The 25,626-nt window shown below is 38.0% G+C and overlaps 1 protein-coding gene across 2 annotated transcripts in view; it reads right to left on the bottom strand.

The window, feature by feature from the left end:
* The window catches only part of FAM47E (family with sequence similarity 47 member E), a 59,503-nt gene that overhangs the window by 27,991 nt on the left and 5,886 nt on the right, over window positions 1–25,626 (bottom strand). For both annotated transcript variants that reach the window (XM_072624100.1, XM_072624101.1), the window contains exons 2-5: window positions 24,547–24,916; window positions 6,314–6,453; window positions 4,445–4,589; window positions 434–640 (exon numbers count right to left, since the gene is read on the bottom strand). In XM_072624100.1, coding sequence (XP_072480201.1) covers window positions 434–640; window positions 4,445–4,589; window positions 6,314–6,453; window positions 24,547–24,916 — 862 coding nt within the window. The remainder of the gene's footprint in view (window positions 1–433; window positions 641–4,444; window positions 4,590–6,313; window positions 6,454–24,546; window positions 24,917–25,626) is intronic.

Here is a 25,626-nt window from a genome sequence, read left to right on the forward strand (position 1 = left end):
TTGCAACCCATACAATCATCTGATAGGACCTCTTGCAATTTGCTCTCAATCCTGCCTGTCTAGGCCCCCTCTTTCCATCTCTTACTATGGAAACAGTAACTAAATAAGAATTACCATTGGGACTAGAAAGGGCATGACAGTACACTGTTTCCTGGTTCCACTTGTCATCTTTGTAACTTGTAAAACCAAATTTCCCTTCCTTTGCCACCATCCCCTTATATGTGTTCTCTCTCCCTGTTAGAATATAAGATCCTTGAGAAAAGGACCCCTTAAGAACTCAGAATTTAAAAAAAAACAAGAATTAAAACACAAAGAACAGACAACTGTTCAAAGCTCAAGAATTTAGAAAACCTTCAGATATTTGTCGGGTCTTCTTTCCTTGGTACTTGTTCTTTTTTTTTCCTCCTGTAAGAGTCTGAAAATGGGAACTTACCTTTGTCCGCTTCATTCTCCTTTCATGGTCGGTCTCCTGCAGGGCATATTGCATCTCTTGCAGTGTTGTTAGCCCCACACCCTGCTTTAGTTCCAGTGGCATCTGATTCAGTTCCATCAAGTGGAGGATGTTGTAGCCTTTTGGACATTCGTAACTAGTTTCAAACAGTTTCAAGATTGTAGCCACATCCATTTTGTCACTCTCTCCCTAGTACATCAATATCATATTGTAAACATTAATGTTAAGTAATTGATAAGCAAACAATTTCCTGCTTTTTGTCTAAGGGGACAGCACAGTGCTCTGGGATATTTTGGAGAGGAAGTGGAAGTTGATGAGAGAAGAGTTTCAATCAATGAACAAGCATTTATTAAGCATCTGCTCTGTGGTCAGCAACTAGGTAGAGCAAAAGATAGTGTTGATCTTAGAGTAAGAATGACCTGAGTTCAAATTCTCCCTCTGATATTTTCTTAACTGTATGACTCTGGACAAGTCACAACTTCTACTTGCCTTGAGTTTCCACCTCTGTAAAATAGGATAATAATAGCACCTACCTCTCAGGGTTGTTGCAAGCATCACATGAAATATGTAAAGGGCTTTGTAATCTTTAAAGTGCTATATAAACACTGGTTATAAAAACCAGAGTTCCTGCCCTCAAAGAGGTTATACTCTACCTAGGAAGACTACATATGGTTATATGTACACACATTTTGTATGCATATGTATACAAAATAAATACAAGCTAATAGGATGGGGATAGGAATGGAGAATGGACCATTGGCAGTCAAGAAGATCAAGAAAGTGTTCATATTTCATCTGAACTGAGCCTTGAAGGACAGGAAAAGAGGAGGGAGTGCCTTCTAGGCATGGAGAGTTAGTCTAGGCAGACAGAGTGTTGTATCAGAGCAACCATAGGAAGGTCATTTTGCTGGACCCAGGAGTGTCCAAAGGGAAATAGCTTTAAAGAGGCAGGTTAGGGACAAGGTGTGTAGGGTTTTAAATATCAAACTGAGGAGTTTGCATTTAATCCAATAAATAATAAGAAGCCACTGAAGGTTATTGAGCAGGAGAATAATATTTCAGATCTGGATTGCTACTTCTTAGTTCCTAAGTTCCTTGGTGCTTTGGTGATGTGAACAAGATAGTAACATGGTCTTGAAAACCACAGTGTATCTGGGGAACTAATTTTCTGTTTTAACAAAAGGTCCTTACTCCCTTTTTGTAGAGATGAAACTCTTAGCAACGCTGAAGAATTCTTCTACCACACCAAAGGCTGGTTGTCACAGAGAAAATGAGAACTGGATCCGTGACTCCCTCTACCAACAGCTTCTCTGCAAGTTTTAACCTTAGAAAATTGTCTGGATCAGTGAGAGGTCAAATGATTTGTCAAGAGTCTGTGTCAGTGGGGCACCAACTCCTGGAACCTCTAAATGTCTATAATTCAACAATTAATTCAATGAATAAGACTTTGCATTTCTGGAACATAGGACTAATAAGAAAACCCCATTCAGGAGACAGTGACCAAAGTCCCTGGTAGCATCACTGGCTACCCTTCTCTGGATGCCCTCCTTCCTAAAATATGGCACAGAGATCTGAGAATAATATTCCTCACATGATCTGACCTAAGTGGAGCAGAACAGAAATGTCGCGTCTTTGCTCCTGGACAGCACATTGTCTTTATGTATTCTCACTCCACTAATTTCCTTTGGTATCCTATCACACCATTGCCTTGTATTGGGTTTCCACCACCCATCCCTTCAGCAGATCATTTTTGCAGACAAACTACTATGTATCCATTATTCCCTATCTTATACTTGGGAAGATGATGATCTGAATTTTAGCATAAGAATTTACATTCATTCCTACTCAAATTCCTATGTTTTGGTTCAACATTCCAGATTTTTGGATCCTGACTCCATCATTAAATGCTCTAGCTCTATGCCTTTATCTAAGTCACCATTAAAAATGTTAAGTGGCACAGCATCATAGATTCTTGGGGCACTCCACTGGCACTAGCGATCTCCCAGATCGACTTGGAACTATCAATGAGACTACTTTTTAGGTCCTACAATCAACTAATCTGAATCTACCTATGTCTATTGTCATCTAACCCACATCTCTCCATCATTTTCCTGTCAAAAGAATAGCATGAGAGACTTTGGCAAATGCTTCCTCATAATTTCAGTATATCAATAGCACTCCACCTGATCCATCAGTCTAGTAACCCCGTCAAAAAAAAAAGAAAGGAGAATGACCTACTATTTTGTATGGATCTGTGGGAGAGGTGGGGTTAAGTGAAGGGGGTGCATTGCTTGACAATCTAACAACTCAGTACTGACCTCTTGAAAGATTATTGTTACTTTTCTGAACAAAGAATTAGTAATCCCTTGGGGAGGTTGAGCTCCCTGTAGGGATAGGTTGCTGTGGTGAGAATAATGTCCTTACCCCTTCCTCCACACAGGTTTGACTGGTTTTTCTCTGAAAGGCTACAGATCTTTTCCCAGGATCTGATTAGTGTAGGAGAGTATTAGTTGGTTTCCTGGTCATGTAAGAGCATAAAAGGCCCTCTTTTCTTGGCATCAGGGCTCTTCAGACTTGGCAGATGTCCTCACACCCTACCCAGTTGACCACACATATTTCCATATAGAGGCAAAGAAGGCAGTATCTCTCCAAGCTAAGTGCTAAGTCTCCTTGAATAAATATTCTTTCTATGGTATGGCTAAGTAAACTTTCTTTGATTAATGGTTCAATGACCTATGGGTGACTTATTTTTTTTCCATATTTAACCTGAATGAACAGTGTATGAGCCTGAGTTAGGTCAGCTTCCTGATTTAAGTTGTTCAAATTGTCACCAAGAGTAAATGCTTTGCTTTCCGTGTGTGTGTGTGTGTGTGTGTGTGTGTGTGTGTGTCTGTGTGTGTCTGTGTGTGTGTGTGTGTGTGTGTGTGTGTGTGCAGGATGGGTGAGGTGGGATCAATCACAGTGTAGGTCTATTTAAGCCTAGAGGACTGGATCAGTCCCCAGGGAGGCAGAAGTTCAGAAAAGACAGAAGGAGATTTGTTTCTACTGTCTATAGGTTTAGACATGAATCTTTTAGGCTTTAAAAAAGTATCAGGTTAAATAAAATCTATTCTTCATTCAACATTTTGCTAGCCTGAGACCTTTCCTTTTTTGCAGAGACTAAGACATAAGTCAGATTTTGATGTTTCTAGGGGAAATTCTGGGTGGGGGTGTGAGTGAAAGAGACAATGATTGAGAAGCCTTCAAGCATGAGCCTTACTGTTGTAAACCCAGACATTCATACTGGCATATGAGTTACAAGAGTTATTTTTATATACCTAGCCACCTTTATCCATACATGGTTGATTAGGTGCTCTGTAATTAAATAAGAAAGCCAACATAATGCAGCTGAAAGAACACTAAACTTGGTCTAAAAAAAAGACTTGCCTTCATATCCCAGCTCCATCACATAATACTTGTGCAACCCTGGTCAAGTTCCTTGGTCAAGACCCTCAGTTTCCCCATTTATAAAATGGAGGCAGTTTGGTGGCTCAGTAGATAGAGCACCGAGCTTAGAATCAGAAAGATCGAGGTTAAATCTGGCCTTAGACACTATCTGTGTGACCCTGAGCAAAGTCACTTAACCTCTCTGTGACTCAGTTTCCTCAACTGTAAAATGGGGAGAATCATAGCACCTACCTCCCAGGGCTATTGTAAGGATAAAGTGAGATAAAACATGTAAAGTGTTTTGCAAAGTTCTATAAAATACTAGTTTTTGTTACTATACTAGCACTACTACTAGGTTGCTCTGAGGACAGTGCTTCACAATCCTCAAAGAATTCTAGAAATACAAGTTCTGAGTTATGTAAATTGTTAGGGGAAAAATTCATTTGGTGTTTGGGGAAGGGTGATTTCTAAATCTGGTGATGTCCCTTTGATTTGTCCTCAAAGTGATAAAATTCACTTTCAAAGTTGATCCCAATGAAAGAAGTTCATGGGTAGCTGCTAACTTACAAAAGCAGAAACCCAGTCACAGAATTCTTTAGCAGTCCGCTGAATGTGTTCTTCCAGCCTTGGGAGGCAGCTGTATTCTTCCACTTCTATCTTTTCTTCCCCACGGAAAAACCTGTATGGGTTCTTCACTGGTGGTGGCTTGGGGCTGAAGAAGAAAAGATGAACGAATGAAAACACAGAGCAAGGGAGTCCCAGAAAAACCTGGTGCTGGACAGAGGGCTGGTCCAAAGTCCAGAAGCCTCACAGCAGCGCTTCTCTCTCAAGGTCGCAAACTCTCCAAGGAAATCTTTCAATCACATGATTATCAGCAATAATTGGGAACAGAAACCATACAAGCTACGTTAATAATGCATTCTTAAAACAAGAGGTTCTTAACTTTTCTTGGGTTTTGGGCACCCCTTAGACACTCTGGTGAAAATATAATAATGTTGTATGATAATAATAATACATAATAACATTATTACTGTTGAGGCAGTCTTGTCTGACTCTTCTTGATCCCATCTAGGGTTTTCTTGGCAGACATACTGGAGGGTCTGCCATTTCCTTCTCCAGCTCATTTTACAGATGAGGAAACTGAGACAAATAGGGTTAAGTGATTTGCCCAGGGTCACACAGTTAGTAGGTGTCTGAGGCCAGATTTGAAGTCACAAAGATGAGTTTTCCTGACTCCTGGTCTGGCACTATATCCCATATGATAACATGTACTATTATATATTGTATATCATAAGTAATATTATACAACATATGTGATGTTACTGTATATGCATAGTAACATATAATTATATATGCATGTATAGAATTATGTGTACATACAAGAATAATGCATTCTTAAAACCAAGGATTCTTAACCTTTCTTTAGTATCAGGCACCCCTCTGGCACTCTGGCAAAAAGTACAGCTATAATAATGTTATTCTATATAATAACATGCTATTATATATCATGGCATGTAATATTACATACAATAACATAATATACATCATGTTGCAAAAGATCATACACAATAATATGTAATATAGCATATACAATAATACATGATATATGATGATATAATATACACAAGAATATATATCCTGACATATAATATTATATTCAATAACATCTTGTATAACATGATGCACAATATTACCTCAAATAACACATAATAATATGCACATATACATATAATTTTATATACACAATGATAATGCATTCTTAAAAACATAGCTTCTTCACCTTTTTTGTATCTCAGCTCCTCAGAATAATGTTTTTAAATGCAGAAAACAAAATACATGGGATTATAAAGGAAAACAATTTTATTGAAATGCAATTATCAACATATTGAAAAAAGAAACAAGTTCACATTCTCCGAGGGAAGGACTTCTGCTTTAAAGCAGCACATTACAATTCACGATTGAGCTCAGAAGTAGACGAATCGCCCAGTGTGGCTCAGGTCCAAACACTCATTATGAATGTGAAATATTGTTATTAGAAGATTTTGTTTACCCATACAACCACACTCACAACTTAAACTCAGTGTGGTAGTCATGACAAGAACAAGGCAAGGCATGATGGCGTTGTGAGGTTAAAATCAGAGACCCCTGGACTATTGAAGTGTGACTCCAATTAAACAGCTTGCCTGAACTGTTCAGTTCTAAATCACCAATTTGCATTCTTCACAGTTATGCCTCCATCTGGCTAGTAAGAGAAATGATCACTCCATTGGCCTGGGGGATGTTTTCTCCTCTTTAGTAGTAAGGGATTTCATCTAGAAGTATTTCTCTGCTTCTAGTGTTCTAAACCTTACGATATGGCGGCTTGGGAAGTGAACCAACAAAGTGACTTGCCAATTGATCAAGAGTGTCTCTGAGGGTCCCTAGAGTCATGCTCACCTTTCCAATGGCAAACACTCGCGAGTTTTCATCATGCCATCCCAGGGTTTTCTCTTTAGTTCTCTGCCTTCCTCACAGTATGCCCACTCATCCTTCAAACACTTCCGTGGATCAAGGACTTTCAGAACCTGCTTAAGGATCTACAAAGACAAAACATGCCACTTCAACAGGAGGAGAAGATAAGGATGGAATAAAATGGACTCTACTTTTAGAAACAAAACAAAATCAACCCACTCCCTCTACTTTGCTGTGTTTACTACCCCTTGTCAATCAGTGCCATTTATTGAATTAAATGTGGAACTGATGCAGGTTGGTCAAACCCAGTCCCTTCACCACAGGGGGAGGGAAATACAACATGGCTCCAAACCCATTTTTTTGACTAATTTCATATTATCCCTCCTTCCTCCACCATGAACTCTACATTTGAGTCAAACTGGCTTACTTCCTGTCACCATATCAACATTCCATCTTACATCTTTGCAAGGCTATCTGCCATATCTGGAACACTCTTCTATCTCCCTGCCAACTCTTGGGATCAATAACGTTCTTCTCTGATCATGTTCCTTCTCTCAATTTTTAGTGTTCCCTTCTGTCCAAAGATCCATAGAGGAAGTTACGAGTCATGTGACAGTGGAAAGAGGGAGTATGGCACTCAAGAGGGAGAAGGCTACCCAAGCTGGCTGCCAATCCCACTCACCATACTTCATGATTGATTGAAACTTTTCCTGCCTCCTGGAGAAAGATCTGCTGATTGCTAAGTATCACACAGGATTTCTAGTCATCCAGTTCTGCCCTGGACATGCTCTGAATTCATTTGATCTCATTTAATTATCTCATCCAACAAGTTGGGCAAGACAACTAAGTCAGAAACTTCAAGGATAGAGAAAATCAATGATTGATGCCTTAATTTTTTTCCTTTCCTAATTCAACAAATATTAATCGAGGATTGTGAAAGCAGAGAAAGAGGGGCCTTGTATCTTTCCTTTCTTAAGAGGAGTAACTTGGTTTTAGAATTAGCTTCCATGTTGGTGTAAATGGAGCAAGCCACATCTAGTATGGCCCTTTGTGTTTCCCAGCTGCTTTTGCAAGGTCTTTCAATATTGTGTTCTAGTCCTCACCAGGGTTCCTCTTCTCACTATGATCAACAAGGCAGTAATATCACAACACCATGTCAGTACTAGGTTGTTTTATGGGACATTGTAACCCTATGCCTAATGAGATTCTGTGGTCCAGCATAATTGCTCCCTGCTTTGTGTGTGTGTATAATTTTTTTCAAATATATGCATATATGTACTTATATATTGTGTTGTGTCATGTTGTATTGTGTTATGATGTGACGTTATGTTGTCTTGTATTGTGGTGTGATGTTACATTATCATGTCCTGTGATGTGATATTATGTGATGTGATTTGATGTGATGCTATGTCATGTTATATAGGTGGGGAAGAACTTGTATTGAACACCCACTTGCCTGACAGGTTTTCTTTGTGAGCTACCTGACCTCTTTGTGCCATGGGATAAAATCTTTTATAAAAAATTTATTTATGTTAAGCTTAAATACCAAAACTTAAGTACACAATAAGAAAATAAAAAGAAACATTATAAACTTAAATATTTAAACTTAAATGCAAAATAAGAAAAGAAAAAAAGCATTGCCATGTGCACAGCAGAGCATGGGATAAAATCTTTTTACTGACTTGTACCTCAGACTTTGAACAGTGGCTCTTTCTACTACAACAACCTACTACAGGCTATGTTATGCAAGATCCAATGATGTACAAACCATGGTCTCTGGCTTCCAAGAACTTATAATTCGGTTAGGGAAATATGATGTGGACATAAATAATATTACCAGGAGGAATCTAGAAAGCATTATTGGGAGAATTTGTAGTTCTGACCAAGAAACTGAAGATCTTTGGAACAATAGTGGTGCTTTTTTGAAAGTAAGGGCTACGGAAGAGAAAGACAGGTATGGAAAGTGAGCCGGTATTTAGGAGGATGCCTTGAGAATAGGAGTTAGATTTCTGGACCACCATTTAAAATATAGGAATGAAAGGTCTATGGCTAGGGGTTGAGAGTATTAAATGGAGACCAAAAAGGATACATTTATTTTTAAGTTCTTGAAATACTGAGAAAGTAATTCTAAAAAAAGGACTTGGAATTGAAAGATGAGGAAAGGAAGAAAATTTTTCTTGAATATTTATGTGCCAAGCCAGATACTGCAGAGTGCCTCAAGGTCTGCAAACAAAAACAGACGGTACAAAATCAATATCTGTGGGGTCCTGATTGGGGAAAAGTCATACATAGTAAGAAGTGAAAAACTATTAATTTAAACTTTGTGAAAGGTGGAAGCCCTGACTGTGAACTGTTAAAAATCGTAATTTAGACACCGAGTCATAACTCAGATAATGTGTTTGGTAAAAACTATAACAAGAACATGGTGACCTGTGTGTGACCATTTTGACCAGTACATAATTCTGTGTTTGGGCATTTACCCATCAACATTGGCTTAATGCCCAAGCTTGAAAATGCTTTTTACTGACTTGTACCTCAGACTTTGAACAGTGGATCTTTCTACTACAACTACCTACTACAGGCTATGTTATGGAAGATCCAATGATGTACAAACCAAGGTCTCTGGCTTCCAAGAACTTACAATTCGGTTAGGGAAATATGAAGTGGAGATAAATTCTAAGCAGAAATCCAAATATTCATCAATCAGTACTGATGCCACTCTCTAGTTCTTCCTACCTTTGTCGATTTTCTATAATTATTACTGGCTTTTCTTAGGGTCTTTGCAGGGATCCAATCTGTAGTCTGGTTGCTAACCCAGACCAAGGATGATTAATATCTTGGCATGGATCCACCATACTGCCCCAAATGTAAGTGACCTAAATTAATTAAACTAATAACTGTAATTAATCTGGGGCTCCTTGGCCTCTTTCTTTGATATCAAATTTGTCTAGTTCTCTAGGTGGGGGAATTCTGGACTTTACAATATCCAAGAAGACCAACATCAACAACAAATTCCCCCAGGCATCCATATGCAAAATTGAATTCAGTCCTGTAAACATGATCTAAGCATATACTGTGTTCAGACCAGTCTGCCAAATACTAAGGAAGATACAATGTTTCCCTAAGACGTGGTCCACTACCTCAGAGAACTTACAGTCTTGTAGGGAGATAAGTCACAAAGACAAGTATAATATACATTATAATACACAAGTATAATTACATGATATGTGCATTACAGAATCACAAGACAAAATACTCTGGGAGATCTGAAAGGGAAGGACTGATTCAGAGGTCAAGTAGTAACATAAGACAAATAGACTCAGAATTAAATTAGGAACCAAAAGAATTAGGAAGGAAAATGGAAAGCACCTTGGAGATCAACTGGGAAAGAATGAGAAGAAATGTTGTCCATAGAAACTCATAGACTACCTAGACAGAAAGAGGAAGTATATGAGGAGTCAGTGAAATAGATCACAAGTCTAGCAAAAGCCATGATATGGTAGAAATGACCATTCCATCTTGTATTTGAACAAGAGGAAATCTGGATATTGTGTAACATGAATATAGATTTTTAAGGGTTCAGAGGAAGGATACATAGATTCTTGTGGCTTAAAATTCTACAGAAGTCAGTCCAGGAGAGAAATGGGAAGCTCTCAACAATGAAATTCTGAGAATACAAAGAGAAAAACAATTCTGATAGTAAGGAAAGGGGTAAATTGTTTAAAAAGATCACCAACATGTAAGGACAAGAAATACATTGATCAAGTTAAAATTTTTAAAACAACAAAATGAGATCAAGGATAGATATTTGAAGATTATTAGAAAAGTGTGGCACACTTTTGTAAGGAACATTAAGGATCGGAAAACTTTTTCTCAGGAACATTAAAGATAAGAAAGGACTGATTTTGACAAGGAAAGTGAGACCATCAAAAAGTATCTTTTTCAATTGGAAAATAAAGGAAGATCAAAGAAAAGCCAGCATCATTGCTCCAAGCAGATGGAATGATGATAATAGATGATAGCAGAAGGCTATGCTACTCAAATCTTACATTGTTATTGTTTTCTTGTGATATTTGGGGGATAGAAGGGATAGAATGAAGATAGCTAATAGAGAGTTTATAAATAAGATAAGTAAGGACACTGTAAGAGAATATTTAGCTGCACTTGTGATAAGTTTAAGTCATAAAAAGGTAGAGAGATATGAGCCAGATGACATGAGTATAATCAGCTTTTTTGAATGGCTGAACTCAAAGAGTAGTTATTAATGGTTTTATGCCAAATTGGAATGTGGTTGGTCTATGGTGGAGTGTTACAGGGACATGTGCTTGACTCTGTGCTATTTAACATTTTTATCAGTGCTTTGGAATAGAATCCGAATAGCACCTTTATCAAATTTCCAGATGGCACAAAATTCAGAAAGATAGCAAACATGTTGAATGATAGAATCAGGATCCCAAAAGAACGCCCAATTAGGGCATTGAGTTAAGTTCATTAAGGTGAAATTGAAAAAGAGATATTTCATAAGTCTTATACTGGATTCAAAAATCAACTTCATATCTATTTAACGGGAAAAGTGTGGCTAGACAGCTGTTCATTTGAGAAGGGATAGGTGGGGAGGGCAGTGTCGAGAGAATCTGCCTCTCAGAAAATCAAAAAGAAAGTCTGAGTACCATATTTCAGGAAGACATCAAGAAAATGCCTAGAAAAAAACCAAGTGATGCAGTGGAAAGAGCTTTGGGCTTGGAGTCAGGAAGATCTAAGTTCAAATCTAGCCTTAGACAATTACCATGGGACCATGTGTCAGTCACTTGACCTCTGTCTGCCTCAGTTTCCTCAACTGTAAAATGGGGATTATAATAGTACCTCCCAGAATTGTTGGAGAATTAATTGATGATGAAATAAAATAATATTCATAAAGTACTTAGCACAATGCCTGGCACATAGTAGGCACTTGATAAATCTTTCCTGCCTTCCAGAGAATAAATTTTTTATATTTTTGTATCTTTATAGAAGATACAGGACATTATTCAGTAAGAACCACAGGTTTAAGAAACCTAGATATGAAATGCCCAACTCAAGCACTTCTAGGTAAAAACAAAAACAAAAACATCCCCCAAAATATATACAGACATGCAAAAATGCAGCTGTATGTTTAGTGTATTATTAGGAAATAAGGAATATCAGTCAGAATCACTCAACACTGTCATGAGAAAAGAAAGGAAAATTTTAAGTATGATTTTTAAAAAAGGAAAATAACTTGTACCCAAGGACAACATATCCTTTAAAATTAAATATAATTCTATAGGGGAGAAATAGACTGCTAAAACGATTTATGACTTCCATGTATTTCTTCTGAGAAAATCTTTGCTTAGTCTTTGAAATAAACATACAGCAGATAAAAGAAAAGTAAGAAAGGTAAATAAATATAGAAAGCTTAAAAGAGCTAGGTGATATTTCAGTGTTTATATAATGAAATGAGTAGAAAAGACCATTATAAATTGGGACTTCCACCTTGTGTAAGGGTCATTGATGGAAGAAAAAGAAACAATCTATGGATGGGAGTGTTCAAAAAGAAATAATATAGAAAAAGGAAGATGAAGGGAAAGAAAGGAATTAGCTTTTTTTGGAAGTGGGATGCCACAGCTGAAGGTATTCCAGATACAGATAAGGAAAGCAGGGACCTTCATGATACTCTCTCACCAGGACTAGCCAAAGCAAGGTTAAATAGATTATAGTAATAGAAGTTAAATAAAATGAGTTAGAGGATGGGGTTGGGAAAGAGTAAGCAAAATGAACTAGCTGTGGAAACTGTGAAGATGTGATTACCAATAACAAACACTTCGGTTCAAAATTCAGTGACTTGGGTCTGGGTAAAGAGGATGAGGGAAAAGGAAAGGAAGATGAATAGAATAAGACTGCCCAGTGCAATACAAACTATATTTTTCCTACTGCTGATTTCTTATTTTTTTAATCAGGAGAAAAAAAAGAAAATTATATAACAATTTAACAAAAAAACACTCATCATAGCCTTTAAGATTAATGGTATGAATTCACATACTAAAAGAAAAGATGAAGGAAGAATGGTTTAGGAAAGCAAATCCCAATAATTTACTGTGTATGAGAAACACATTTAAAACATAAAGATTCACAAGATAGAGACTGGAGCTAAGACTTCACTGATACAAGAAACTCTCTATAACAATACAGATCAGCACCTTCTCTGTAATTTATAGGCTTAGAGAATGGCCTAGAGAACTGAGAGATTAAGTGAATCTCCTAGGATCACTTGCCAGTACATGTCAGAAATAGAATGTAAATCCAAATCTTCCCGGCTTCAAAGCTGACTCTCTAACCACTATGCCAGAGTAAGTTAAAATGTAAAGTTGAAATAGAGAGAGGGGAAAAAACCTTCCAGGATCAGATGGATTCCCAAGTAAATTCTGTCAAACAGTCAAAGAACAATTAGTCAAAATGTTATATGAACTGTTTGCAAAAATAGCAAAAGAGCAGATACTATAAAATTCGTTCTATGATAAAGATATTTCAAAACAGAAAAAGAAAACTATAGAAAAAAATCCTTAACGAATATTGACCCAAACATTTAAAATAAAATATTATAAAAAAGACTAAAACAACATATGAGAAAGACAATGCAATATGCCCAATCTGGATTTACACCAATAATTTAACATTTAATAATTATAAAACTGTAAACTTAACTATATATTTTTTTAAAAAAAGCTTTTAACAAAATGTAACATCCATTTATTTTAAAAACACTAGAAAACAGGAGTAAATGAACCTTTTCTTAAAATGACAAATAATATTTATTTTATAGTATAATAGTATAAATGAACAACCAAGATTTAACATTATTTATAATGAGGATAAACTAGAATCCTTTCCAACAAAACTGGGGAGGCAGGACAGGGTGGGGAGCAAACAAAGATATTCATCATCATGACCTCTATTTGACATAGGAGAAGGAAAAGAGAATAAGCACTTATACAATCACTTATCATATGCTAGGCATGGTGGTAAGTACTTTTCTACCAGAGAGGCAGGTGCTATAATTATCTCCATTTTAGAGGTGAGGAAACTGAGGCAAACAGTGATTAACCCAGGGTAACATAGCAAGTACGTTTTTGAGGTTAGATTTGAATTCAGGCCTTCCTGACTCCAGATCCAGGGCTCTGTCCCCTGTACCACCAGTTGCTTATAATACTACTACATAGTAATATAAGTTACTATGAATAATTACTACTGCATGGTAATAGAAATTACTATGAATAATTCCTTGCACAGTAATAGAAATGCTGCTATAGCAATAAGACAAGAAAAAGAAGCTGAAGGAGTAGGTATAGGTAAAGAAAAAACAAAATTAGCACTTTTTTACAGGTGATAAAATGGTGAATACTAAAGAATCAACCAAAAAATTAATGGAAACAATTAATGCTTTCAGCAAAATTGTAAAAGATAAACTAACTCACCAGGAAAAGCCAAAAAAGAAAAATAAAATTATAGACAAACTTCCCTAATGATTATTCATGTAAAAATTTAAAATAAAATATTAACAAATAGGTTACAGCAATTTATCACTAGGATAATATACTATGCACAGGTGGGATTTATACCAGAAACTCAGGGCTGGTCCAGTATTAGGAAAATTATCAGCATAATTGACCATATCAACAGCTAAACCACCAAAAATCATATGATTACTTCAATAGATGCGGAAAAAGCTTTTGGCAAAAATACAGCACTCATTCCTATTAAAACCACTAGAGAGCATAAGAATAAATGGAGCTTTCCTTAAAATAATAAGTAGCATCTAACTAGAACCATCAGAAAATATTATCTGTAATGGGGATAACCAGAAGCTTTCCCAATTATGTTAGAGGTGAAACAAAGATTTCCATTATCACTACCATTATTCAATATTGTACTGGCAGGCAGAAATTTTTTTTTAATTACTTGAAATTTTTACTATATGCCAGAAAAAGGAAAATTTAAGGTGGATAAATATCTAAAAAATATGAAATGCTCAAATTGAATAAAATGATAACCTAAATAGCAGAATCTGAGAAATAAAAGTTGAATAATCTGCATCTAAAATTTCAGGGAAAAATTCAACAGAACTAGTCATATTGACAAGTGAATTAACTGAAATATTGGCAGAAAATAACCAATTTCTATGCTATATAAGATGTTCTCAAAAACAGAGAAAGAAGACACTATCTAATTAATTAAATATGGACCTCATGTGAATGTCAGGGAAAGATAAGGAAGAAAAAGATAACTATAGACCAATATCACTAGTGAATAATGATGAAAAATATTAAATAAAATGTTAATAGATTAGAGAAACATTTCCTAAATTATTTATTATAGCAAAGTTGGACTTATTCCAGGCAAAGGATTCTTCAGTACTAGAAACACAATTATCATGAAAATCACAATAACAAAAATAACAAAAACTTATTATATCAGTAAATGTAATAAAACCTTTGATAGAATATGACATTAATTTATAATTTTAAATAATAAAAATATTTTTTTCTTTAATGTAGTAAAAAGCAATGTCATTAAGTAAATATCTAGCATTATTAGTAATGAGAAAAAAATAAAAACTTTCCTACAAACAACTATGAAGCAAAAATGTCTACTATCTTCATTGTTATTCTCTATACTTCTAGAAATAAGACCAGAAAAAGAAATTAAAGTAATAAACATTACCAGCAAAAAGGATAAATCACCTCTGTTTACAGATGGTACAATGGTTTATTTAGGAAATGTGAGAGAATGAACAAAAACTAACCAAGATTATGAATAGCTTAAGCAAAGTAACAGGATACAGAACATTTCAAAACTTCTAATTTATTAAAATACTTCAATGGACTGGTGATCTCATTGATGGAGAGCATTACCTCCATCAAAATGTACGTGTTTGTCCTTCGTTGCTGAAGAAGACCATGCCATCAGAGAAACGATGACATGACTTGCACTTGACTTTGTTTTGAATGAGGGAGGGCTGTGCAGGTCACCAGCCTCACTTCTCCTCCAGAACCATCTGAACCCAGTGACCAGATATTCATCAGGATGACTGGAGATGACTCAGGATGAGGCATTTGGGGTTAAGTGACTTCCCCAAGATCACATAGCTAGTAAGTGTCAAGTGTCTGAGGTGAGATGTGAACTCAGGTCCTCCTGACTCCTGCTCTAGTGCTTTATCCACTGCACCACCTAGCTGCCCCCTACATCAAAATAGAATACAACTAATGTATGCCTTTCCATCCTGTGTGATTTTTCTCTATATTCTTCCGCATGTCCTCCACAAAGTACTCAACCAGTATGCTAGATAGGGTTGTTGGGAGAACTAAATGAGATAATAATTGAAAAATACCTTTTGAACAAGAACAAAATATACCAAGTAGCTGGGAGCTGATGTGTTGCTTGTTAATATCATCTTTTATGGATTTCATTATTTTTGGAATCATTCTGAAGGTTTTTTTGTTTTATTCCTTGATCTCTGAAGAATTTCCAGGATTCTGTCATATCATGCATTATTGATTCTCATTCTTTTATATTATACTATTAAGAGAATTTTGCATCCTTTTTGTATGCTTTCTTCAATTTTAAGGCTCTTCTGTTGAATTATCTGCTTGCACACAGCACTTCTTCATTCTTTTTCATCTTGATTTCTTTCCTCCTTCTCTAGTGAATGAAGCCTTAAAGTTGGCACATACCGAGTGACTAGCTTGGGTCCCTGCCCCAAGTAGCCTCAGGGAGGACTAGTCCTAGCTGAACATTCCACATTTTTCAGAACTAACAAAATTGCATGCATTGGCAACCTGTACTTCTCTCCTTTCCTTCACAGGGAAGAAGTAACACATGACAGGGTAGAAAAACAACAGGAATGTTGGCACAGAGAGTCACTGCAGTAACTGAGGGACCAGTCCCCATAGCATAGCTTGGCCACACACAAGTTCACAAATTTGCTTGTGTTCTTGCTTTAGGTACATAGGGACTGATTAGGAAGAGATGCTGAATGAATACTCTAAGTATTAGAGTTCTCTAATATTAATTCATAAAGGATTTCACATTGTTGGAGATTCTATCTGATGCTGCTATAAAGTATCCTACAATTGGTGTTTAATTCCTTATTGGAGGGTTAAAAGGGTTGACAAGGTTTAGAAAAAGTTATTTCTCTGCTGTCCTGCTGATTACATGGAAATTATCTTTTAAATATCTTTAAATAATTTTAAATAAATGTATTTAAATATCTTTCAAAATTTCCTGTTAATATAATTTGCTTTTCCATTGTTTAAATTTTCCCCTATGTCTCTCCTACTAACCCCATCCCAGAAAGCTATCCCTTAAAAGAAAGATTTAAAAAAAAGAAAAAGAAAGATGAAAAAATCAGCAAAAGCAATCAACATGTCAAAAATTTTTTAATACATATGTAATGTTCCATACTATGGATCAGCCTCTACAAAGGAATAGAAAGCAGTGTCTCCTCAGATCTGTTATTTGGAACTCAGGTTGTTTTTTTTTATAATTGAAAAGTATTCTGTTTCAACTGTTTTGTGGTGGTTGATCGTTTCATTTCCATTGTTATTGTCATTGTGTATTCTGTTTTCTTGGCACTTTATCACTTGACTCTTTGTCACATAGACCTTTCCATACTTCTCAGTATTCATCACATATATCATTTCTTATAGCACAGTAGTATTCTATTACATTCATGTACCACAATTTGCTTCATTCTTCCCCAAGTAATGGTCCTCTATGTTGTTTTCAATTCTTTGCTACCACAAAAAGTGGTGTAAATAGTTACATGTATTTGATATTGGAGCCTTTCTGTTTGTCGATAGTTTCTCCATAGGATATATACCGGTGCCAGGCCTAGAGGCCTGTGTGGGCTACCCGAGTCTTCTTACCTCACCTCCGAGGTCTTCGGTTGGCCAAAACCGGATGCTCATATGAGAGAAAGGACGTTCCAGAGTCGAACAAGGGTTGAGCTTTATTTCAGGGTCTCGGTTACAAGTGCAGGGGAATCTTCCTTAGGAGGAAGAGGGGGAGATTTCCTAAGGAGGCTAAGATCTTAAGGGATTGGAAGTAGAAGTACAAGCGGGGAGAGAGGGGGAGGGGAGAGAGGAAAGAAGAAAAGCGGAGCCTACTGTCCTCTTGGCTCCTCACGTGCTAAGAGAGCTTTCAGGCTTCCTCAATCCTACTTAACCTTCAGCCGCATAGTTTGCATCTGAATACCGTGCTGTTAGGTAACTAGGTGTGCCCAGATCTGGGACAATCTCGAGGGCGGGGAGATCTCTCTCCCATCACGTTTCTCACGGGAAGAAGCGGAATTACTCGAGATAGCTCGGTTCACCTCGATTCCCTGTCGTTTCCTGGGAGGGTCTCGTGAGAGCTCTAAGATTTAGAAGCTCCCACCTTTACCCGCCCGAGACTGTCCAGACGGAATTGAGCTTCCAATCTCAACATCTCCCCTTCTTTGTTATGCGCGGAGCGCACCTGGCTCTAGAGCAAACAGTGGCTGGAGGCTGAGTGGATTAGGAAGGCCTTTAACATATGAGTACCCTACAACAAGACTTCATTCACACAGAAATCTGCAGCTAGCACAACTGACAAAGGGAGGCATCAAATAAAACAAAGATGAAACTAAATGGCTGAGTTACAACAGGGGAAGTGCAATCAACTGGGGAAGTGCAATCAACTAATCCCAAAGCATATTCTAAGAGAAGCAGCTAGTGCTGGCGCCTACACATCACCACTCCCTCAGTCATGCAAATGGATCTCAACGGCCAAGCCTGAATGGCCAAGCCTGTGGTATACAGGTGAAAAGTTGGTCACCCCTTCCCCCTCCAATGTCCTGGGTTTGTGATATCAAAGTCCTCATTCAGCTGGCGAAAAAAGGATGCCTAGATTGAAGGCTGTCAGCGGCAGTGTCTGCGGTTGTGACGAGTGCTGCTTCCTCTCTGGGCAGCAAGGTTAAAGCTGTCAGCAGCAGACTCAGGTGGTGCATGATCCTTCTCCGGGGTCTCTGGGGTCTCCGCCTCCTGCGTCTCCGTCGTCTCCGACATCGGTTCCCACTTACGGATCCTTCTAATGGGAATCCATGCATTCCCTTTTCCTGCGGAGATACAAACATATCCTGGACCCCATATTAGTATCTTAAAATGTCTCATAGCTGGAGTAGTATGTGAGCCTTTTGAGACAGCTGTATCAAGCTCTGATTGTATTAGGCCTCTTTTTCTTAGCTCTGATTGTATTAGGCCTCTTAATCTCCCCCTCTTTTGTTTAGCGAGAATCGCCTTTAAGGTAAAATTGATAAGAATGCATAGTGGCTGTTTATTTTGGTATAGCTGCTGCCAGGTGCTTACAAATGCTTGATTAACATCTGTAAGGAACCTGAATTTCCCGGATTTTTTCTTTATAACAAACACAGGAGCATTCCAGGGTGCTAATTGCTCCTTAACCAGTAGTTGTAATGCCTGGAGTTTTTCTGGAGTCAGAGGCCATTGGTCCACCCAAATCGTGGTGTCTGACTTCCAATTCAAGGGTGGGGACTCCAGTACAACAGCAATGGCCCTTACTAAAAATTTGATAACCTCATCCCGAGGCGGCTCATAATGTCTCTGCCCCAGATGTTAAAACTAAGTCCTGGAATCACCAACGGCCATATGGTCCCTTGGCGATCCTCTGCCTCCCACTTTACTGGGTGCATTGTCTCTAAGGTATTTTGGCACCCTCCTATTCCCCACACTGGTCTCTGGCTGTCTTTAAGCTTCCAGTGCTGGGGTACTGAGCGACCACTAAGGCAGGTCCTATCCGCTCCAGTATGGAGCGTGCTATAAGGAGGCGCAGAGGGAAGACACGGTACATTCTCCCCTGCCTCGCCTTTCCCATCCGCTAGATGGAGCTCCGAGTCTATTTTTTCTTTACGCTCCTTAACTTTCTGCTTAACTTTCTGCTTGCCTGGACTCTCCGTCCCTCCCGTGTTCTCCCCTCCCCTCTCTTCGCTTCCACTCTCATTCCAATCCCGCCCTGGCCTCTCCGGCCCTTCCAGCAGGCTCTTAATTACACCGAATATCAGGAAATCTAAATCCTCCAGCTCCCCAGGGTATTGTTGCTCATAAGCAGTCATTTGCTCTCCGACCGCTCCCCATTTTTCTCTTGATATTCCTGCCTGCTTGAGCCAAGGAGAAACTTTCCAAATCCTTTTACAAAATTCTCGGAGGTCATCTAACTCTATTGTGACCCCCGCCTTCCTGCATTCCCTGTGAAGTTTCTCAGCCCAGACCTCCTGTTCCTCTGGCTTTATTACTGGCAATAGATTCCCCATCTCTGCCCTTTTCCCATGGGTGTGGGAAGCTTCTCTCACTCTTTCTCTCCTTCTGAATCTAGGATTCGGGACTCGCTTCTTTCACAGGCCCTTCCGGGTGTTCCCCCAAAACACCCAGGATATCTGCGCTCCTGTCCCTGTTCGGAGACGCCAACTGCCAGGCCTAGAGGCCTGTGTGGGCTACCCGAGTCTTCTTACCTCACCTCCGAGGTCTTCGGTTGGCCAAAACCGGATGCTCATATGAGAGAAAGGATGTTCCAGAGTCGAACAAGGGTTGAGCTTTATTTCAGGGTCTCGGTTACAAGTGCGGGGGAATCTTCCTTAGGAGGAAGAGGGGGAGATTTCCTAAGGAGGCTAAGATCTTAGGGATTGGAAGTAGAAGTACAAGCGGGGAGAGAGGGGGAGGGGAGAGAGGAAAGAAGAAAAGCGGAGCCTACTGTCCTCTTGGCTCCTCACGTGCTAAGAGAGCTTTCAGGCTTCCTCAATCCTACTTAACCTTCAGCCGCATAGTTTGCATCTGAATACCGTGCTGTTAGGTAACTAGGTGTGCCCAGATCTGGGACAATCTCGAGGGCGGGGAGATCTCTCTCCCATCACGTTTCTCATGGGAAGAGGCGGAATTACTCGAGATAGCTCGGTTCACCTCGATTCCCTGTCGTTTCCTGGGAGGGTCTCGTGAGAGCTCTAAGATTTAGAAGCTCCCACCTTTACCCGCCCGAGACTGTCCACATGGAATTGAGCTTCCAACCCCAGCAACACACAAGGGTTATGAAAACAGAATTTAAAGAAATAGAAGACAACTAGTAGGAGCAGGTTTGAAATACTATTTTTAACAGCCCTTATGCCCCACAATTCCTCCAACTGGTAAATCAATGTATTTTGTGGAATTTAATTTTAGAATAGGCAACTATATGGTACAGTGGATAGAGTGCTGAGTCTGGAATCAAGAAGACTCATCTTTCTGAGTTCAAATCTAGCCTCAATCACTTACTAGTTGTGTGACTCTGGGCAAGTCACCTAATCCTGTTTGCCTCAATTTCCTCATCTGTAAAATGAGCTAAAGAAAGAAATGGCAAACCACTCAGAATTTTTTCCAAGAAAATCCCAATTGGATTCCTGAAAAGTTGAATACAATTGAAAGAACTGAACATCAACAACAATTGCAGAAAGGGAGAGTGCATAAGTGGAAAGTGGAGAAGTAGAGCATAAAAGAGAATGTGTGACATATGATAATCAAATCCATGGGGGAGTAATGCCAAAGATGAACTCCTATAGTCCCTCAGCAAGAAGAGATGCTACAAGAGAACAGAAGAGATCTCATAAGCGTGAGGTTGAAATAGGGGAAATAAAAGAGAGAAGTCTTGTCCTGATAAAGGAGAGGTGAATCTAATAAAGATCAATCTTGGGGGCTGGCAGTAGTGGCATACTCCTGTAATTCCTATTGATGTGGAAGTTGAAGCTGGTGGATCTCTTCAGTTCACGAGTTCTACAATAGTCTATGCCAACGGATGTATCTACACTAAGAATGGCATCAGTACAGTGAGCCCCAAACCGCTTGCCTAAGGAGGGGGCAAACTGGCCCACATCAGAAATAGAGCAAGTCAAAACTTCCATACCAGTCAGGAGAGGAAATCGGCTCATAAATCACTATTGTACATCAAGCTTAGGTGACAGCAAAGTCTTAACTTTTTTCCTCCAGTATGTTTGCAATGTGAAATGGAGACTTTGAAATGCGTCTGATTGTGGGGGGAGTTGGTTCAGAAGGAGACCACTTTCTCTGAGAGAATATTGTGCCCCCATAGAACATCTTGCACCAGGAAAAAAGAAATTTGAGCTCTGACGGTCAACTGGCAACTAGAAGGACATGGGTGCAAAGGGAAGATTACATGGCAAATGAGAAAGAGAGGAGGGCAGAGGATGGAACTGGACTGCAAGATTTGGGACACGCAGTAATTTCAAGCATGGAGCACACTTCTCTTTTTGTTACTTTCCTCATGCTTTTAAGAGTGAGGCACAAGAAGAAAAGAGATGGATCAGCAAGTTCCACAACAGCAATAATATGGAAATTTGTTAAAGAAGAAGCTCCAACTTATCATCTCAAAAATTGTAATTCCAGGAAGAACACAGCGATCAAAGAATGGATAAATATGTATATGAATTATAAATCAAAGAACAGAAAGAACTGGAAGGAAATTAATAAAGAGAAAAAGATAAATAAATTCTCCTTAGAAAAAGGAGCAGGAGAGCAAATAAAAAATAAAACCTGTTGAAGGGGAGGAGAGGAGGTGGAGATTTTCAACTAACCACTTAACTGAGAAAGAAAAGAAGAGAAACATGAGAAGAAGAATTAGATAATTAAATAGAATAAAGAAAAGGTATTCAATAAAGTAAAACTCCAAAGCTAGTGGAAAGATTGACAAAAATAAAGCAGGAGTTGAGAAGGGAAGGGAATCTGTGGAAATCATTGAGTAAACCAAATTAATAACAGGAAACTGACTTGTTCACTCAATACTTGTGTAGATTCAATTATAAAATGTCTCCTAGCTGGAGGAATATTCAGGGTTTATGACTGTACTGTAACAATTTAATAAGGATGGGAATATTACTCAAGTTGTAGACTTAATGCTACACTAATCAAACTACCAAAAAGATACTTTTCAGCATTAGAAAAAGTAATAACAAAATTCATTTGGAAGAAAAAAAGGATATAGAATATCAAGGAAAATAGTGAAAAGAGGCAGAAATGAAGATGAAAATGGAACTTCTATATTTCAAGCAATATTATAAAGTAGCAATCATCAAAACCACTTGGTATTGGTTAAAAAAGATAAAAGCAGATAAATGGAATAAACTAGATAGGAAAGAATCAGAAATAACTGAACTCAATACTTCTCTGTTATATAAGCGTGAAAATATATGTTATCTCAGAAAGAGATGCCTATTTGATGAGAATTCATAGACAAACTGGAAAGTGATCTTGTGGAAATTAGGCAGACCAATATTTTATACTACATTTCACATTAAATTCAAAGGGTTACATGGCATGAATATTAAAGATCATACCATAAAAAATTAGAGGGAAACATACCTTGCAGATTTCAGAGCTATGTGTATAGGGTGAAATTTTAACTAAAGTATAGAGGTAATTTCAAAAGATAAAATGGACAATTTTGATTACATAAAATAAAAAAGCTTTTGCACAAACAAAATTAAAACATCCAGGGAATCTGTCAACTTGGAAAAAATTTTCATAGTCAAATATTTCTTATAAGCATTTGATATTCAAGATAAGAAGAAAATACTAGAAATACATGTAACCAAAAACTATTCTCTAATAGCTAAGTAGCCAAAGGATATAAACAAAGAGTTCTCAAAAGAATTGCAACAACTATATGCCAGAATGATTTAAATCACTAATAATAGAAGAAATGGAACTCAAAATATCCCTGAGGTTACACCTCACATAGAGCAAGTTGGTAAAGATGATGAAAGAAAGCAGTCGTTGTTGAAGGGCTTGGTGAAAGATGGGTGCACTAGTACATTGTTGGTGGAGCTCAGAAGTGGTACAACCATTCTGGAAAGCAACTTGGAATTATGCAAAAGAAATGACTAAAATTTCTATAGTTCTTCACCCAGAAAATACATTTTAGACCTATATAATATGAAGGTTATTGATTTTAACAAAAGGCTTCAATGTCAAATACTCCACAATATTTACATCACTTTTTGTGGTAACGAAGAATCGTAAATGATCTAAATGCTCATCAATTAGGGAGTGGCTAAGCAAATCATGGCACCTGAATGTAATGGAATACAACTGCTATAAGAAATGACAAATATAGGGGCAGCCAGGTGGTGCAGTGGATAGAGAACTGACCCTGGAGTCAGGAGGACCTCAATCTCAGAGACTTCATACTTATTAGCTGTGAGACCCTGGCCAAGTCACTTAAACCTGATTGCCTAGCCAAAAAAAAGGAAGAAAGAAGGTAAGAAATGACAAATGTGATGAATACGGAGAAGTGTGGAAAGAGCTATATGTAAAGCTATCCAAACAGAGTCAGGAAAACAATATACAAGTGACTACAACATGCAAATGGAACGAACAGCCACAAAACACTTGAAATAAAATGTTATGAAATTATAAAGAACTATCTGAGTCCCAAAGAACAGATACCTTCTTTTGCCCTTTGTAGAGCTTGGGGATTAAAAGGGTGGAACATTACATATGATATCAGATTTTTTTTCTGATGTATTGATTGGTTTTCTTAATTTTTTCCTCTTCTTCCTCTTTTTCTTCTTTTAATCTTTGCTATAAGGGATGGCACTCCAGAGGGAAAGAGGAGAGATACAAGGGGAAATCAAGGTGATGAAAAAGAAAAAGATATCAACAAATTCTCTTTTTTTAAAACAAAGAAAAGAAACCAGATTATTTTATTATTTAATAATGTTACCTGGCTGTTGTGAGGGAAAAGCTTGTAAACCATAAAATCCTATATAGATATTAGTTTTTAACAATGTTTTAGAAAAAATGTTTTCCTTCCTCTCCCTCAGCCAAGTTAAAAATATTGACCCTTTTTTTTTTTAAAGAGAAATTTACTGATCTGCCACCATAATCTTATAGACCCTACCAACCCTCTCAGCAAAGGCTAATGAAGAGTGTGATGGTTGCTGCTTAACAGCAGCAAAGAAGAGAAAACCAGGTGATCCAACTTATCTTAAACACTCTTTCCTCACTCTCCAGAATTCTGTTCCCTTTGGGGAAATTGGCTAGCCATCTAAGAGAGTAACAATGCCTATGTTCATGGTAACACTTGGCAGTTCAAAAGCAGTAGGAAGAAAACAAGAATGAGATAGTTACCTCTAAAGGCAAACTTTCTTCCAAGTTGGGATAGAGAGCCAAAGGATGTTGAGCCAGGAAATAGTCGATCTTATTGGCATTCTCCCTTTGAATTTTCTGGGTCACGGAGAGCCTTGAAAGTAACTCTGAGATCCCTGTTGCCTTTGGCTGCAGCTTCCGGACAGCAAGATCTTTTTTGTGGTAAATGAGGGGAAAGAAGGGCTCTTTTGGCTGCTGGGTGATGATGTCCTTATAAGGAGGGACTCTGCCTTTCCGGAAGTCATCCACCTCACTTTTAAGGAAGATCCACCGTTGGCTGTTGAGAGCATCTGGGGACTTTAGACCTTTTTTGGAACTTCTGAAGCACTTGGAAGGTAGTTTCTCTTTGTACCTAGAAAACACAGAGTTTGATTACCATGTGTCATGAAGGGGAGGAAAGGAAAGGAATGGGAGATGACATAGAGGGGGTGCAGTATGAATCCAAGGAAGGTTAGGTGCCGTTCTTGTCCCCTGCAAAACATCTCTCTAGAATGCTAAACGTTGATGTGAAGAGGTATTATGGACAGAGTGGAAATCAGGACACCTTGTTTAGAAGCTTCTTTCAAGGATTTACCAACTGTATGGTCATAGGCAAGTCATTTAGCATCCCGGAGCCTCAGTTTCCTCTTCTGAAAAATTAATAAAATGTGCCCACAGGCTTACTGTGAAGAAAGCACTTTACACATAGAAATCATGAAATGCTGTATGAATACTCAGATTCCTTTTACATTTATTAAGTATGTGTTATAAGCAATCACTGTGCTCTGTACTGGGGATCTGGACAGCTCCCATGTATAGAGCAATTAGAGAGTGTTAGAGCCAGCCACAGTGTACAGTGGATAGAGGGCTGGACCTCAATCAGGAGACTGGAGACACTTACTAGTTGTGTAGCCCTGGCAAGTCACTTCACTTCTGCTTACCTTAGTTTCCTCATCTGTAAAATGAGGATACTAATAGCATCTAACTCCTCAGGTTGTTATCAAGTAAGATAAGATCTGTAAAGTGCTTTGCAAACCTTAAAATGCTATATGTTCTTATAACTCCAATTCTTTTCGTTCTTCT

Source organism: Notamacropus eugenii, chromosome 7 (genome assembly GCF_028372415.1).
Source record: "Notamacropus eugenii isolate mMacEug1 chromosome 7, mMacEug1.pri_v2, whole genome shotgun sequence".
Lineage (NCBI taxonomy): Eukaryota > Metazoa > Chordata > Mammalia > Diprotodontia > Macropodidae > Notamacropus > Notamacropus eugenii.